Below are 17211 nucleotides of genomic sequence, written 5' to 3'. Positions count from 1 at the left end.
TTATAACCAGAACATGAAGTGGGAATGCTGTGTATGTGTGTGTGTGCTGATGTTACTGACAGATGTTAGTTTCACTACAGAATGTGGTTTCACTTCAACAGTCCTCGAGTTAAAAGACTACAAGACTTTACGGGTTTATAGAGGGCAGTGAATCAGTGTGTTCAAAAAACAAATATTTGTATGCCATACAATCTACACTTATGAATATGGAAACCAGTTACAAAATGAGTTTGATAATAGCCTACGGCTCATGTGTTTATGTACAAACATCAGTAGCCTATGTTGAAAATAAATCAAATGGGCAATGCTAAATCAAATAAACAGCATCTATCAGCTTACAGCAATACTTCCCCCCCCCCCTCTCTCTCTCTCCCTCTCTCTCTCACACATACAAAGTTTATTTTTTTGTTTGTCTTTTTATAAATTATTGTTGTTTCAACTTACAAAATGTGTAAAAAATGTGTCAAGAACTTGATATTGAATTCTGCAATTTTGAAATAATAATAATAAATCTAGTAAAATACTTTAACTGCCTGAAAATCAGATGAAAATACAGTCTATGGAAAATATCTATGAAAATAACAGTGAAACGTCACGACCGAATATTAACGTAGTGCGCAGAACCGGAAGTTCACCACAGTATCCGGTTAAACAGCAGCAACGATGGTTTATGTATCAAACGGTAAGTGCTAAAAAAAACTGTTTCTTTCAGAAAAATAATGTTATTCTTTTAGCGCAGACATGTACCAGTCGTATCATATACAGCTAACTGTCATACGTGGCGAAATGTCTTATCTAGCGTCATTGTGCTTGTGAAAACATACAGTATTATTGCTGGTTTTCCTGTCGCTCTGAGATGTTTGATGTGTGTGTGTGTGTGTGTGTCGACACGACCCGCTCTGGTCAACATATGGTTTTGTTAATGTTACAGATGATATCCGGGTAGGAATGTTACGAACGATATGGTAAACACACATCTCCTGAATATTAATTAAAACGAAGCTGACGCATTTGTATCTTATTGGCTCGTCAGTTTGAATATTCATGCGTCATTCTGTTCATTGGCTTACTGACCTGCCACCGTCACGTGTTTAATATTCATAACGCGTTCGCCATAGGATTCATTTCATAGGATTTGCTTCATATATATATATATTATGATGTGTAACGTGTACTGCAGGCCAGGTTCTGGACGGCCGGAGCCGCTGGAGGCTGTCGGTGCTCAGCGACCTCTTCTGGACCGCCGTCGAGTTCATCGGCTTGTTGTAAGACTTTTTATTATTTTATAGAGGAGTTTCATCCGTTTTTTGGGTTCTTGTTTGCTCAAGGACAATTTCCAAGAAGCTGCACATCATAAACACACTAGTCATGAACTGTAAACACTAGATCTGTCACAGAAAAGCATGAGAGATCACAGTGTCAGATCACGTGACCCGAGGAAGCCTGCAGACTAGCTTTAGTTATAGCTTTGAAGATTGAAATAGTTTTAGTTAAGTTGATGTTCTATAAGGCAGAATTTTGAATATAAAGCAGTATTTAGATAGTTATGGTAGTCTGGGTGGTTGCTAAGGTATTCTGTGTTGTTGCTGGGGAGTTTACCTGTGATGTTTGACCTGTGTAACGTCTCCTCAGCTTCCAGACTCTCATTCAGCCAGATCTGTCTAAAGATGGACACGCCGGCTCATCATCACGCTTCAGCGACGGCAGAGGGTACGTGTGAGAGATGGGTCGGGTTAGTGTGTGTGATGGGTGGTAGATTTAGGGTTCGGGTGTGTATCTTGTGTCCCGTTCTCTGTCTTTACTCGGTGTGTTCCCACAGTCCTCCTGGGTTCCCGGGCCGCAGACGGATGGGCCGAATAAACCACGGCGCCGGTCCCACTCCTCCACCCGCGGGCGGAGGTGGATGAGGACGGTACGTAAGAGACACACACACACACACACACCCTTGCCTCATTTATTCTTTGTGGTTGTATGAATATGCAAATGAGCCCCGCCTCCACTCACTCACTCAGAGATCCACTGGTTGTCGATCACACGTTGATCTGATTGGTTACAAGGTGGTTTGTGACGTCAGAAAGTGTGTGTTTGAGACTGTCTTTGGTTCACTGCAGTTTTAAGGAGGAAATACTCAGCAATGCTGTCCACTTATCATGGTGTGTGTGTTAAAGCGGATTAAACACACCACACACACACAAACAACATTAAACACTGGATATGAGTCTTCTGACAAATCATTGTATCTTTGTTTCTTACTTTGATTGTGTTAATGCTGAATAATGACTAAAGATCTGAGTGTGTGTGTGTGTGCGCAGGTAAACGCCTGCACGCTGTTGCAGGCGCTGAGGACCGTGACACACTGATGCTCCTGTAAAGCTCATGTTCGTCACACACACTCCTCTTCCCTCGGCTGACGCTGCGAACGCAGACTCATGACGTCACTCCGGGAATACCTCACCGAGGGGCCGGAGCGGCTGAAAATGGCGGCCACACACACACACACACACACACACACACAATGACTCGCACACATTGACTCTCTCACACACTGACTCTCACACACACACACACAGTTTTTTAAGTAAGGTCTTACAGAAAATATGTAGTGGCAGAAATTGTATGTATGATTTCCGTCAATAAAGATAAGTTATGTGATGATCCTTTGACTGATTTCGTGTTTTGTACCTTCAGTCACGAACACCTGGAAATATCCGGGGGATTCTGCTCACACACACACACACACACACACACACACACGAGTGTGTAACCCGCATCCGTCCCTCGCAGTCTGTGTGTTTAGGTTTTTAGCTTTCCATTCATTCCTGCGGGGGTCAAATCCACTACCACTGACGATAACTTAGCTGAATGTGAAAACAAGTGTGACCACCAGGTGTCGCTACAGCGCATAGTTTTAAAAGCTAATGAACCTTTTCTCATATTAGACTTTCTCCGCAAAGCCTCGGTCTCCCATCACTAGGTTCAGATATGTTTTACAGTCTATGGTTCAGAAGATACACACATTACGGTTTGGGCAGAGTAAAAAATAATAAGAAAAGTATAGTTGTGGATGTGGGCCATTTTTGTTGTGGACAGGCGGCGAAAACATCCCGGAAGTGACGGGGTAAGCGCGCGCTCCTCTCCAGCCCAGCAGATGGCGGGAATGCCGACCGCCGCTAAACCGAACAGAAGAAGAAGTGATTAGTTTTGAACACACTCGTTCATCGGCAGTGTGTTGATAAATGTCCAGGTAATAGTGCTGATCATGACTCAAACAGACAGAGATGCGGAGAACGGCAGAGACCGAGAGAAGGAGCAGCGCGGAGTGAAGAGACCGATCGTTCCCGCCACGGTCCCGGAGCCCGCGCAGGAGGTGACGACACTACCTACGGTTACACACACATCATACATGACGGTTACACACACATATCTCATGACGCCGCAGCAAAACAATAATCATGGAATAAACACCTCATTAATCAGAGGATATAATAAACACACACCTCAGACTGGTCGAAAAGCTAAAAGAACAGTCGTTTTGACTTTTTTCTGTTTATGTGTTCTTTGTATCATCAACAAATCCATTTTCACTAGTTAAATTGATAATTCTTGATTTGTATTTCATTAGTTAAACTGATGATTCATGATAGCAACAACGTCATCACTTGAAGAAATACTAAACTTTGATAACAATTATTAAATTATTCCAACTAGTAAAAATTATGTCATTAACAATTAAAATGATCATTCTTGATATCTGTAATTGTATTGAATTTGAATGGAATCCTGTGTGAAAATACAGAAATGAAGAATTATAGTTTTTACTTGTGAAAATGAATTTGTTGGTATCAAGACATCGTATTTCTGTGAGTGATGACTTCATTTTCAACATGACATCATGACTTTTGCGTAAACATACACGCCACTTTCGAGTCAGGTGGTGTGTTATCTCTACGCATTTTGAGCTATCCGCGTGTATGTCTACGCCATTAACGTCCGCGTCATTCCGCGTGTCTGTACACGGCGTCAAATCTCCAGTCATAAATGCCATTAACCCCAGTGACGGTTAGGTTTAGGGATGGGGTTGAGGTAAGTCATATATTTATATTACGTTAAGTCAACGGCGTTCATAAACACGCTATAAAGGCGATTATGCGTCTTGATAGCACGATAGCAGAACGGGATTTCCATGCGCTGAGCGACACACATTAGCATGCGACACTGATGGACCAATCATAATGCAGTATCGCATGCTAATGTGGAAAGATAATGAAGAATTGTCTGTTTTGATCTCATGGTGCCTGTAAACAGGACATTTTGTTTGTGTTCAGCAAATCCAGGCGAACTTCCTGGTGGTGATCCATCCCGGCTCGAGGACCCTGCGCATGGGGCGAGCCACGGACACCCTGCCCGTCAGCGTCCCGCACGTGATCGCGCGCAGACACAGGCAGCTCGGGCAGCCCCGCCACGAGGACCCCAGCCTGCTGCGCCACGGACTCAGTGTACGCTAGCGCTAGCATGCTAACATGATGAGTGTACTGCTGAGGAGTGCAGCAGCAGGTGACGTGTGTGTGTGTGTGTGTGTGTCAGTCTCCAGACAGCAGTGAGCTGAGGCAGAGTGGCCTGAAGATGATCGATCAGGTGATCTGGTCCAGGAAAATGTCCAACGGTGTGAGACGAACGCCAGTGTCTGCAGAGCAGGTGTGTGTGGTCCTGAGAACGAGTGTGTGTCAGCAGGTGTGTGTGCTTCAGCACTGAGTGTGTGTGTGTGTTCGTTCACAGGCCAGATTATACAACAGACAGATCCGTCCTGCTGTTCTGGAGCCGAACTGTAAAGTCAGCTGGACGAACACCGCTCATCAGCCGCAGTATCTCGTCGGAGAAGAGGTGAACATGAACGCTTTATCCAAAGCGACTTCCTAATGAGAACAATAGAAGCAGTTAAACTAACGGTAGGACAACAAACCTAAGTGCTGTGACCCCCCTCAGTTTAATTTAATGCAGTTTTTTTTTTTTTTTTTTTTAAGAATAGAATTGAAGAGAAAGTGTTAGTAATCAAGTGCTGCCGAAAAAGATACGTCTTCTTGAACGTAGCCACTGACTCCGCAGCTCTGGTTGAGTTAGGCAGATCATTCCTCCAGCAGGAACAGTCATGGTGAAGGCCCGAGAAAGAGATTTTGTGCCTCTTTGAGATGGTACCATAAGATGACATTCGCTAGCAGAGCGCAGGTTTCTGGATGGCACATACGTCTGGAGTAGTGAGTTTAGGTAAGAGGGAGCAGTGTAACTGGTTGTTCTGTAGGCAAACGTCAGTGACTTGAATAACAGTGATGGGATAAACCATGTTTCTGAATGACAGACACTAGTGATGACATGTAGATGGAGAAGAGAAGCGGTCCCAGCACTGAGCCCTGAGGCACTCCAGTATCTAGATGATAACAGTGATGGGATAAACCATGTTTCTGAATGACAGACACTAGTGATGACATGTAGATGGAGAAGAGAAGCGGTCCCAGCACTGAGCCCTGAGGCACTCCAGTATCTAGATGATAACAGTGATGGATAAACCATGTTTCTGAATGACAGACACTAGTGATGACATGTAGATGGAGAAGAGAAGCGGTCCCAGCACTGAGCCCTGAGGCACTCCAGTAGCTAGATGATAACAGTGATGGATAAACCATGTTTCTGAATGACAGACGCTAGTGATGTCATGTAGATGGAGAAGAGAAGCGGTCCCAGCACTGAGCCCTGAGGCACTCCAGTAGCTAGAAGTCATTTTAGCAGTAGAGATATAAGCAGAGAGGAGGGATTGATAAAGACCCAGGTTTGTAGGATCTTTCGATTTTGTTCCTTCAAATTGTTAGTTTATGGTCCTCAGTATTCCGTTCAAAGGAAAAGGACTTTTTTTTTAACTCATTTATCAGGCACTGCAAAATTAGTGATCTGGAAAACAAGAAAGAGCAAAGGGCAGGATGCCATGTGTTTGTGTTCCTGGGCTTGCGGCCGCGAGACTACAGGAGAGTTTGCGTTTACACGTTGGTGGACTGTTTACCAAAGTTTGTAGAAATCTGGAGTGTTAATAAGTTGTTGTGCACTGTATGTGAGAGAAATCAATGTGTAGAAAAAAAGAGAAAAAAGATTGTTGGATGAAGTGTGAATAATCCAAGAGTAAATAGTTCGAATAGAGGTGTGTTTAACATGGTCTCTGTCTGAGGTCAGGCGCTGCACGTGAACCCGTCGGACTGCTACAGCCTCCACTGGCCCATCTGCAGGGGTCAGCTGAACCTCCACAGCGGCCCGGGCGGCTCGCTCACGTCTGTGCTCGTCGACCTCGAGAACATCTGGGCTCACACCCTGCAGAAGCTGCTGGAGATCCCTCTGAAGGACCTGAAGGTGCAGAACCCGATGATTCATGAGTGATGATGATGATGATGATGGTGGTGGTGATGATGATGGTGTTTCAGTATTACAGGTGTATCCTCCTGATCCCAGACATCTATAACCGGCAGCACGTGAAGGAGGTGGTGAACATGCTGCTGGTGAAGATGGGCTTCTCAGGTGCGTCACGGAGACTTCAGGCCTTGTCCGCACTAATACACTTTCGTTTCGCCCGTCTCCGTCCACACTGAGACTGTGTTTTTATTAATGAAAACACATCTTTTTGGAAACGCTCTCCAAAGTGGATAAATGTGGAAACGCTGGTTTCGTGTTGTAGTGTGGACTGACAAAACAGGGATATTTAAAAACGATGACGTAAGTTTAGTCACGTGATGCATATTGTACCAATAGACAGTCGTGTTTATAGCAGTGTTGTGCCTGTCCTGTGCGGTTCACTTCCACACTGCTGCTGTAATGCTCCTCATATCACATGATCTCTGACACAGAAGTCCCTCGCGTCTGCTGTCCCGCGGCGGAACATGAGCAGTTTAACCCCGCACGCGTATCGAGCGCGACCGGGGCGATATTCTGATCAATAGATGATCCTGTCAGAAGAATTGCGCGGTAACTGTTATGCATGTTTCCGTCTGTATCGTCTCCGCGAGGGTTTGTGGATCCAGCGCTTCTGTGTGAGAAACTTTTGGAAATCGCGAGTGTGGACGGAGAGCGGTTTGAAAAGAAAGCGTCGTTCTCAGTCGTATCCGGATGTAGAGGTGTCCTCAGCTCTGCAGTCACTGTGTGTGTGTGTGTGTGTGTGTGTGTGTGTGTGCAGCTGTGGTGCTGCACCAGGAGTCGGTGTGTGCCACCTTCGGCAGCGGGCTGAGCAGCGCGTGTGTGGTGGACGTGGGAGACCAGAAGACCAGTGTGTGTTGTGTCGAGGACGGCGTGTCCCACCGCAGCTCCAGGTCAAACACACTTCATTACACGCCATGTTCAGGTCATTTTTTCCTGCTGGTGCAACCACGTTTAGATATAGTGGCTCTGGCCAAACCATTGTTGCCCAGCATCAAATGGCACACAGAAGGAAAGCGGAACGAGCATCTGATATTCGTTTTCGTTATTCGTGCTTCACGGACCGTTTATCAGTTCAGACCGATAACAGACGCTATCCGATAACAGATCCAGTCACAAACAGATTCAGCGCTGTAAATAAACATGTTATCGAGGTTATAGAAGCTAGTCCTTCCCCATGGATTTACTGCAGTAACACTCACTGTAACTGTGTGCCAGCTTGCAATACACATCTTTTTCAGCACTTCAAAACTATAATAGCATGTTTAAATGTTATTTTTAATGTAATGACCAAAACATTTTTTTGTTCCTCCTTCAAAGATTACTCCCCTTTATAGAACTTAAAGTTTCAAGATGAAGATTAAAAATAAAATATTAACTTTACTATTATAACCGGTAGGTGGCAGTAGAGGATGCTTATTGGCTAATTTCACCACCAAATATCTGTTTTTCCACTCGTTTTGCTTTCAAATTAATATTAAGACATTATGAGTGATAATACTTAAAGTTGATTTAATCTACACCTCAAATGATGCTCCGTGCCTGGAGCCCTGTGAAGTGAAAACTGAAAGAGAATGAGTATCGTTCATGACATCACTGTGCATTAAAGGGTTAGTTCACCCAAAAATGTAAATTCTGTCAGTATTTACTCACCCTCATGTTGTTCCAACCCCGTAAGACCTTCGTTCATCTTCACAACACAAATTAAGATATTAAGATCGCTCCTGCATACTAGTCCATAGGCTTCTTGAGGGAATGACTCGAAAAGTCATTAAAGACATCGTTAAAATAGTCCAAGTGACTACAGCGGCTCAATCTTAACTTTATCAAACGACGAGAACACTTTTGTGCGCAAAAAAACAACAAAAATAACGACTTTATTTCAACTATTGGTTTATTTCTCCCTCTGCGCGAGTCAGGTTACTAGTTTAATAGCGTAAGCTTCTGTTATTGTACGTCACACGCATCACACACATGACCAGCGTCGGCCAATAGTGAGCCTGCGTGTGACGTAGCTTTACGCAATCACACTACGTTAACTGACTACAGGCTCATGGAGAAGGAAGTGAATAGTTGAAATAAAGTCGTTATTTTTGTTGTTTTTGCGCACAAAAGTGTTCTCGTCGTTTGATAAAGTTAAGATTGAGCCCCTGTAGTCACTTGGACTATTTTAACGACGTCTTTAATGACTTTTCGAGTCATTCCCTCAAGAAGCCTATGGACTGTATGCAGGAGCGATCTTAATATCTTAAATATCTTAATTTGTGTTGCGAAGATGAACGAAGGTCTTGCGGGGTTGGAACAACATGAGGGTGAGGAAATACTGACAGAATTTTCATTTTTGGGTGAACTAACCCTTTAATTCTCCAAACAATGATTGATGGAGTGTGAAAAGTGTGTGTTGTGTGGAGACTCCTCTCGAGCTCTCGTGACGTGTGTTCCCGTTCTCAGGCTGTGTCTGGCGTACGGTGGCTCGGATGTGACGCGCTGTTTCTTCTGGCTCATGCAGAGAGCAGGATTCCCCTACAGAGAGTGCCAACTCAGCAACAAGCTGGACTGTGTGTTACTGCACCAGCTGAAGGAGTCCTTCTGCCATCTGGACCAGGTGACCGCGCCACAGCTGAAGGACATTCACTGCCTTACAAACAGATCCACATTCATCCATGATCACACACACACACTAATGTCCTCATGATCTCCAGCTTCAGCTCTTTCTCTCAGTGCCTGAAACGCTTCCATTGGAGATTCAGCCTCTCTAAGCCCCGCCTCTCTGAGAGCTGCTCTGCTGTGATTGGTCAGAATGCTGAATCTCAGCTCTTGATCACAGTGATGCGAGCAGTAACGATGGCGAGAGTTTTACCGTCTCACTCTCAGAAAACACGAGCCGAACTCTCCCAGTCTCGGATACACTAGTGTTTGAGGGCGGGGCTAAGAGACGCTGCTCAGCCAATCAATCGTTTCGGTTCAGAATCGCTTCTTTCGTTTAGGAGATAATAACTGTATTAATGCTCTTTTATCATTGCAGACCTTCAACATTCACACCATCTCTATTGCACACTGCATGAAAGTAGCGAGATATATATCCCATATCACCATTTAACCAAAAAATACAGAGATATGATATGTTGGCCCTATCGCCCAGCCCTACATGGAAAAAACATAAGTGCATTTTAAATGGCTTAAAAGTGTTTATATGTGTGTGTTCAGTATATCAACATGCTGTGTGTTTCCTCAGGATATCTCTGGGCTGCAGGATCACGAGTTTCGCACGCGTTTCCCAGATTCCCCGGTGCTGCTGTACCAGCTCCGCCTGGGGGACGAGAAGCTGCAGGTAGAGACGGACGCGAGCTCAAGCACAGACAGAAGCTGGACCATAACACAGCCAATGTCTTACCCTCGCTCTGCTTCTAGGCCCCCATGGCGCTGTTCTACCCGGCTGCGTTCGGCATTGTGGGTCAGAAGATGACATCTCTGCTGCACCGCTCTCAGGGCGACTCGGAGGATCCGCACGACGAGCACTATCTGCTGACCACTCAGAGCAAGCAAGACCAGGCAAACACACATCTGATCACTCAACGCATTCTCATCCTTTAGCGTCACATAGAACGCTATATGACAAAACAGCGCTATACTACGCACATGGCGCCCGTTATCGTTAATATTCACGCGAACCCAAGGCGTCAGAAATCCTTTCGCGTAATATGAGACACACCTAAACCTAACCATCACAGCGCGTGTTATATTAACGATAACGGGTGCCGTGTGTGTAGTATAGCGCCGTTTTGTCATATAGCGTTCTATGTGGCGCTAAAGGATGAGAACGGGCTGGATCATGGGGGCGGTTCGGGTCCTCACACGCGGTCCGTCATTCACTGGCTGTGTATTATAAAAACGCCTGTAAAATGTAAAAATGCAGGAAATCAAACCCGATCCAAATATTTTTATATAAGATGAAAATGTCTTACTCGGTGTGCAAGGACCTTTAATCCTGAGACGAACGTTTTCAGTTGATTTTGAGATTTAAAGAAACAACCGGTTGTTCTCTCAGAATAAACCCCTTCAGGCTGATGAAGACCTGATCATTCTGAGATCACACACACACACACACACACACACACACCTGAAGGGGTTTATTCTGAGATGATAACTGGCTAGATGTACATTATCCCTTACAGGACACACTCAGACCGGATGAGGACTGACGGTGTGTGTGTCTCTCAGTCAGTGTTGTTTTTGGCAGCCCTTTTAGTTTAAGTCTTAGTCTTTTGGACGAAAATGCTTTTAAGTTTTAGTCACATTTTAGTCACTTATAAACTTAATAGTTTTAGTCAAGTTTTAGTCGACGAAAACCAAAAGGTTTTAGTCAAGTTTAATCAATTTTAGTAAAAAAAAAAAAAGTAGTCTTTAACAAATTAATTTAGTTTAAAAAGTAGTGGAAATGGGCTTAGGTTTGACAGATTTAGCAAGTGTTGCAATTCATAAAACTAACCTTACGACCTTTGCATAATAAACTAGACTTTCTCATTGATGGAGATGCAGTGCTGCCATTGCCAAGCTGTACTTCATTGTCACATCGGGCAGACACCTTTTATCCCCATATTTCAAGTTATAGTTTTACCCCTTTGAGATGGTACCATAAGATGATACCCCTTAGTTTTACTTTGGCAATTGTGGCTTTATTTGAGAAATTGCTAAAGTGCAATGAACAACATAGTATGCAACAATTAGATGCATATTATTTGTAAACACAAACATTATGTATATAACCCAGTCTATCTTTAACTTGTGCAAACTGCAAACATTCTGAAACAAAATAATAAAATAAATATCTAATGCTGAGGTGCATTGACCAAAGAATGCATACTTGAATATAAAGTATGAAACAAACATGACACTTGGAGTGTGTTGAACATAAGACAATCCCTGAATAAACACTGTATTTGGTCTGGGTTAGTTGCAGGGACGTGCACAGGAATTTTGAGGGGCAGTTGCTCTGACCTGAAAAAAGGGCACCCCCCCCCCCCCCCTCCCCCTTCCCCCTCACAGGCTATATGAAGGAATATATTCAGTTGAATTTGTCCCCTTCCAAATTGCCTTATCTGGCCGTGTTTATGCACACGCAATGCCTCATCTTATGTTATATTATGGTCTTATAATTATTTATAAAGATTGCAAAATGTCAGAGATGAGACAAATGAGCAAAATAGTTCCTCATATTGTTGTTTATTGTTTTTTTAAATTATTATTTATGTATTTATTTATTTGAAAAGAAATAATCTGGATTAAATGGAAAAAATAAAAAACGCTTAGATTTTGGGAAAAAAATACAATTCTTTTTTGCCAATCCTGACCTCCCCCTGGGGCCCTAAGCAAAATTCTGCTAAGGGGCCCTCTACCTGATCTGTGATGCCGTGAGCCATGTAAACCATTTGCCATTGCCACTCACTACCGCCCAATAATCCTCCCTCCTTTAAACAAAACAGTCAAAGAATAAGTACAACAACAGAATGAGGTTCAAACAAACAATATTTACTGAATAAAGCATTTTTATAGAATGTTAAGTGAATATTAACGTAAACATAAACAAGAAGAAAATAATAAAGTACAACCCTGAACTTTGGCTTTTGGGATTAACTTTGGTTCTCTCTACAGCCAGGGTATTTTCGGAATCAGTAGCCTATGATTTTTATTTTATTTTTATGCATGTTGAAGCAAATCTTGATTTATGGTTATTTACGGAGGGATTTGCATTCATATTGACCAGAATGTCCATCTAATCATCATTTTAAATTCAATATACCCTATAAATCAATAGTCAATCAATGTCAAATTGCCAATACATTGGTTTATATCTTGCATAATTAGTGCAGTTGTTTAGAGTTTTTAACTACACTGAGACTAGATAATCAGTGTCTTTATAATGTGTACTTTGATTGGAAGTGCCATCATTCACGTATTGTACGGTATTTTTCTGGTCTCCACATTTCTGCTTGAAAAATGCGAGTTTCATTTCGTGCACGCGCATATGAACGCAACACACGCGACGCGGTTATGTTTTCCGAGCTGCAGTAAACAAACACTGTTGTTGCACTTTGTCGTTCATCAAAAACAAAACGTAATAAATAATGGTATTTTACTCTCACTTTTGTCAGGCAAAAAGTGATGCAAGAGATGCACTGCCTGCCCAGACAAACCATCAAACTTTGCTGACACTAGAGAGGACAGAACACAAGTTTACCTGACTGCTGTTCCGGCAATTCACTCTCATGTTTTTCTTCTTCCTCTTTTCGTGACGAGAAGGATAGTTTCGCTTCATTTTGTCATGGACTTCTTACACATTAATTAGCGCGCGACACGAGATGGAGGCGCGGCCTGAGTAATTTGCGGTGCCTTATACAACACCGGTCGCGTGCAGTCTATGGTCTCGTGGAAACAGTTTGACTTTCACTTTTTTTTTTGGAAGTGAATGAGGCTTTGCGATTTTTATATTATTTTTTGTCTAGGCCTACGTGAAATTCTACATCCATTGTACGATTTTTTTTTTTTTCCTCAGAAGGGCAACCTGAGTCGAGAAGGGCAAATGGGCAGTTGCCCGGGCAACCTGAGCAACCCCCCTGTGCACGTCCCTGGTTAGTTGGGTATTTTACACTTAAAGCCCTGTTTTAAGATCGTTTCTGATGAAATCGAACGGTTAAGATTGAAATTTGGACAAATGCTGTGTTAGCACCCACACAATCATTCATAAAACGCATTAAACATTAGTTTACAAAGACGTCAAACTCACCGAGTGGTCGGGGATGTTCACTGATATGCTCACACAAACATCGCTGCAAAAGATGCTTTCCAACAGGTTTCATCCTAGTTTTTGTCCGACTCTATTGACTTGACTTGGTAATTAAACCCTGTGTTGTTGTTGTTGTGTGGAATCTGGGCACACGCGATAGGAAACGGCAGCATTGCTCATACTTATTTTTAGCTCAATACAGACCGATTTCACGCAAAACAGGCATAAATTACATGCATTGTGAACGTCAGACTTATAACCATTTTCATTCCATGTTTTAGTCACCTCAGAGCTATTTTAGCTAGTCATCGTCGCGTTATCGTCATAAAAAAACGGTGCGTTAACGAAATCGTTTCGTTATCGTCATCACTGACGAAAACATCACTGCTCTCAGTCCTCCAGGGCCACAGCCGAGCGCAGGTCGTTCCCGAAGCCCGGCGGTGTGGAGGGCGAGTCCAGCATGAGCGACCCGCTGGAGAAGGGCACTGCGGATCTGGAGCTCAGCCACGCTCAGGCCGAGGGTCTGGTCCCCGGAGCCGAAGCGGAGGACGCCTCAGCGCTGCTGTCCAGGAGCACGGCCGTCTCTCAGTTCGAGGGGAAAGCCCTGGGCATCGATAAGGCCATCTTACACAGCATCGACTCCTGCGGTGAGCACTGTCTCTCAAAAACACACAATTAAAGCCTGTTCACACACCAAACAGGGTTTTGGATTGGCTATGGTCTATTCCCCGTGATTCACTCACCCTGAAGCCGTCCGAGGTGTATATGACAACACAATCAGAGTGTCCCGGCTCTTCCGAGATTTATAATGTGTTGAAGTCCATCAAAGTGCATCTGTCTGATTTCAGACACACCTTATAGTGTTGTGTTTTTATCTTGTGTGGCTCAGGCTCGGACGAGACGAAGCGTAAGATGTACGGTTGTGTTCTGGTGGTGGGCGGCGGGCTGATGTTTCCCGGAGCGCAGGAGTTTCTGCAGCAGCGAATCCTCAACAAGATGCCGCCATCCTTCCGCTGTCTGGTGGAGAACGTGGAGGTCATCACACGGCCCAAGGTGTGTGTGTGAGACTGGCTAAAGTTCATGATTTGTTCACAAAATGAAATAATTGAATCAGCCCTCTAAACGATGACTTCATCACAGATAATTCACTTCATCTGGTCAAAAAGTGCTTCATGAACAGTAAGAGACAAAGAGGGTAAAGAGCCCGTCTGTTGCTGCAGGTCATGTGACCGTTCTTTACAGTGTGAGCAATAATGCCAGCTGTCCCTTTGCACCATCTGGTGGCGATATCACAAACTGCTATCTCCATTATTTTTGTAATTTTACATTTATGAAAAAAGAAAAAATTAGAGATGCGCCGATTCTAACCACTTTTACAGCACACACAAATATTATCTCTCTTTATTTTGCATAGACTATTTTTGAACAGTAATCGCTATGAAATAGGGCTACATAAATTACTCCTGGTGTGGGAAATTCACACAAATCTAAAGCGCCGTGTTATGGAAGAACCATTTCTTTCTTTTCACATCCAATATCCGACTAAAAAATTCGGTGCATTTTTGTGTGAAATCATATTTATTTATTTATATATATATGTTGGTCAGATAAATATGATTTAAACCATGCTAATGCAGTTCCACTAATCCTCATAATTTTCGAGTCAAAAGAATGTTGTGGAAATGCAGCACTAAGATCAATAGCGAGACAAAACCACGATCGGACGATAAGAGCAGTTTCTAAGGCATGCGATCGAGCTCTCCTTCCATGAAATGCGAAATATCTCTAGTTTAGTTTTCTTCTAGTTTCAAGATGTCATCGCTCTGCTTCAGGATTTCAACAGCATCAGCATTAATTTCATGTGATTATATTAGATCTAGAGTATGATTACAACATAGAGTAGTTTCTGACACGTGTTGTCTAACTCCAATAGAGTTCAGAATATAAGAATAAAGGCCAATCCCACTGCGTTTCTTTGTCTATGCGCATGTACAAGTGTTCGTAACGGATTTTAAATGTTAGCATGGGCGTCCCTCACACGAGCTGATCGTATTTTTGGGGTCTGTCGTTATTCGCCTTATGCAAACCCTACCCATAATCCCCTGCGCTGTGGCTCTCCTCAGGACACTGATGCGCGTGTGACGGCGTGGAAGGGTGGGTCGGTTCTGGCGTGTTTGGACACCACACAGGAGCTGTGGATCCATCAGCGCGAGTGGCAGCGCTTCGGTGTGCGGATGCTCCGGGAACGAGCCGCCTTCGTCTGGTGAACGCATCGCTCCTGCCGGTTCGTCTGGTGAACGCATCGCTCCTGCTGAGAACTATGGGGAAGCATATCAGTGCTTGAAAGGGCTAGGACAAAACAGGCCTGTCGAAAATAAATAAAACAATATTTCATATTCCAGTGGGAGTTTATCATAAAGTAAGTATGGTTTTCTTATTCCTAACATCAACGGTCGGAACCGTTACGTGCTTTTCACAAAAGCCATGTTTATTTAAAAGAAACTTAATTTAAAGATAAAGAAGCACTTTTTAATAAGTTGCTTTTTCAATTTTAATATTTCCCCTACAGTTCTGGAACTGCTTTTGTAGAGTCTCTCATTATGTAATATTTGCATAAAATGTCATGTCGAATGTACTTTTCATGATGTGCTAATTTTCTCAACGAAAACACAAACCAATAAAAGTGTGAACGGTGTAATAATGTTTACTTAGTTATTACTTAAATGACAACTAGTCGTGTAGTAAATCACTACATTATCGAATAAGTATAACAAGGCTTATCAAATAAGGCTCAGAGACTCAGACATGTTTAAGTGCTGGAAACCAAGACAGAAATACTGAGGAAGAGTATAACTCTAGTCCTTATTTCATTGATTCAGATAGGCCATCATGAGCCAAACCTGACCCTGATGAAACATCACCCTCAGTATATCTGATAAGATTCTGTCGAAATCTAAACAAATCCAGAATCCAAAGAACACGGATGGAGTTCAGCTGTGTCAGTGTTTGTTCAGGTTAGCAGCTGTGACCTTTGACCTTTGTGTCGCTGGTCTGTCCACTGTTCTGTAACGTTCTCCTACAAATGAAGGCTCCTCCATGGAAGTTCTTCTCTATATCAGTGTCATTGTTTCTGAAGTCAATGTTGCATCGACATGCAGAGGCACTTGGCATTACTTCAGGAAGCCCCATCATCTCTGAGTGGCTACAGAACGAGCCAATGAACGTTGGCGTGTGTGAATCGTGTCGCGTGCTGCACGAGAATAAACACGGACACACGTACTTTAGTCTTTCAGTTCGGAGCTGAGCTTCATGTTTGTCTTCAGTATAGACTCAACATGCATCAGAGACTCTCTCTCTCTCTCTCTCTCTCTCTCTCTCTCTCATATCTGCTGTAGTGTTGGGAGTGACTGCGCGAGCAAAGGAGTATCACATGACACTGCGTCCTTTTCAGGATGTTAATATATTTCGAGTCATTTGATTCATTCAATGAATGAACTGAACGAATTGACTCGGAAAAAGATTTTGATGAACGAGTTCGAACAGGAGAGTCACGAACGCGCGTCACAGAACAGAGCAAGGCGAGCATTTGAGCTTATAAAACTTAAACTTTGTTATTTATTTATTTATTAAATGAGCGATCGTTTCGCTTGATAAGACCCTTATTCATCGTCTGGAGTCGTTTAAAGCCCTTTGAACAGTTTGCACTGAAACTGTCTTTTGGACCTTGAACCGTTTGGTCCCCATTGAAGTCCATTATATGGAGAAAATCCTGGAATGTTTTCATCAAAAACCTTAATTTCTTTTCGACTGAAGAAAGAAAGACATGGACATCTTGGATGACACGGGGGCGAGGAAATTATCAGCAAAAGGTTTTTTTTTGAACTACTCCTATAAATGCATTGAGTAGTTCGCAGTACACCTTGTGCTGGGCCGCTTCAACTCGGCACTACTAGGCAAGCATGTTCTGGTCCGTACTGACA

At 43.3% G+C, this 17211-nt stretch overlaps 2 protein-coding genes across 3 annotated transcripts; both read left to right on the top strand.

Annotated features, from left to right (window-relative positions):
• Window positions 1–573: 573 nt before the first annotated feature.
• selenok (selenoprotein K) lies at window positions 574–2655 on the top strand. Its single transcript, XM_039674893.2, has 5 exons — window positions 574–682; window positions 1181–1265; window positions 1633–1710; window positions 1820–1912; window positions 2313–2655. Exons 1-5 carry the CDS (start codon window positions 664–666, stop codon window positions 2314–2316), a joined length of 279 nt encoding a protein of 92 aa, XP_039530827.1. The 5' UTR covers window positions 574–663; the 3' UTR covers window positions 2317–2655.
• Window positions 2656–2963: 308 nt separating this feature from the next.
• actr8 (actin related protein 8) lies at window positions 2964–15929 on the top strand. 2 transcript variants are annotated; one of them, XM_089119231.1, is made up of 14 exons: window positions 2964–3367; window positions 4326–4496; window positions 4585–4695; window positions 4777–4881; window positions 6217–6390; window positions 6462–6555; window positions 7208–7340; window positions 8899–9052; window positions 9683–9778; window positions 9859–9999; window positions 13626–13878; window positions 14121–14284; window positions 15355–15513; window positions 15544–15929. In XM_089119231.1, the coding sequence occupies exons 1-13, from the start codon at window positions 3260–3262 to the stop codon at window positions 15496–15498; spliced, it is 1848 nt and encodes a 615-aa protein (XP_088975357.1). In that variant the 5' UTR covers window positions 2964–3259; the 3' UTR covers window positions 15499–15513; window positions 15544–15929. The 2 variants fall into 2 exon arrangements, with proteins under 2 accessions (XP_088975357.1, XP_039530845.1); XM_039674911.2 differs by having other exon boundaries at window positions 15355–15929.
• Window positions 15930–17211: the final 1282 nt, after the last annotated feature.

The sequence above is a fragment of the Pimephales promelas genome, chromosome 14, assembly GCF_988280905.1.
Source record: "Pimephales promelas chromosome 14, fPimPro1.hap1.1, whole genome shotgun sequence".
NCBI lineage: Eukaryota > Metazoa > Chordata > Actinopteri > Cypriniformes > Leuciscidae > Pimephales > Pimephales promelas.
The sequence above is the reverse complement of the archived record's forward strand: the minus strand, read 5'-3'. Positions and strand labels throughout refer to the sequence as shown.

Coding starts and splice junctions, on each gene's coding strand:
- actr8 (XM_089119231.1), top strand. CDS start 3,260: ATGACTCAAACAGACAGAGATGCGGAGAACGGCAGAGACCGAGAGAAG. Junction 3,368..4,325: donor TCCCGGAGCCCGCGCAGGAG/GTGACGACACTA, acceptor GTTTGTGTTCAG/CAAATCCAGGCGAACTTCCT. Junction 14,285..15,354: donor AGGTCATCACACGGCCCAAG/GTGTGTGTGTGA, acceptor GGCTCTCCTCAG/GACACTGATGCGCGTGTGAC.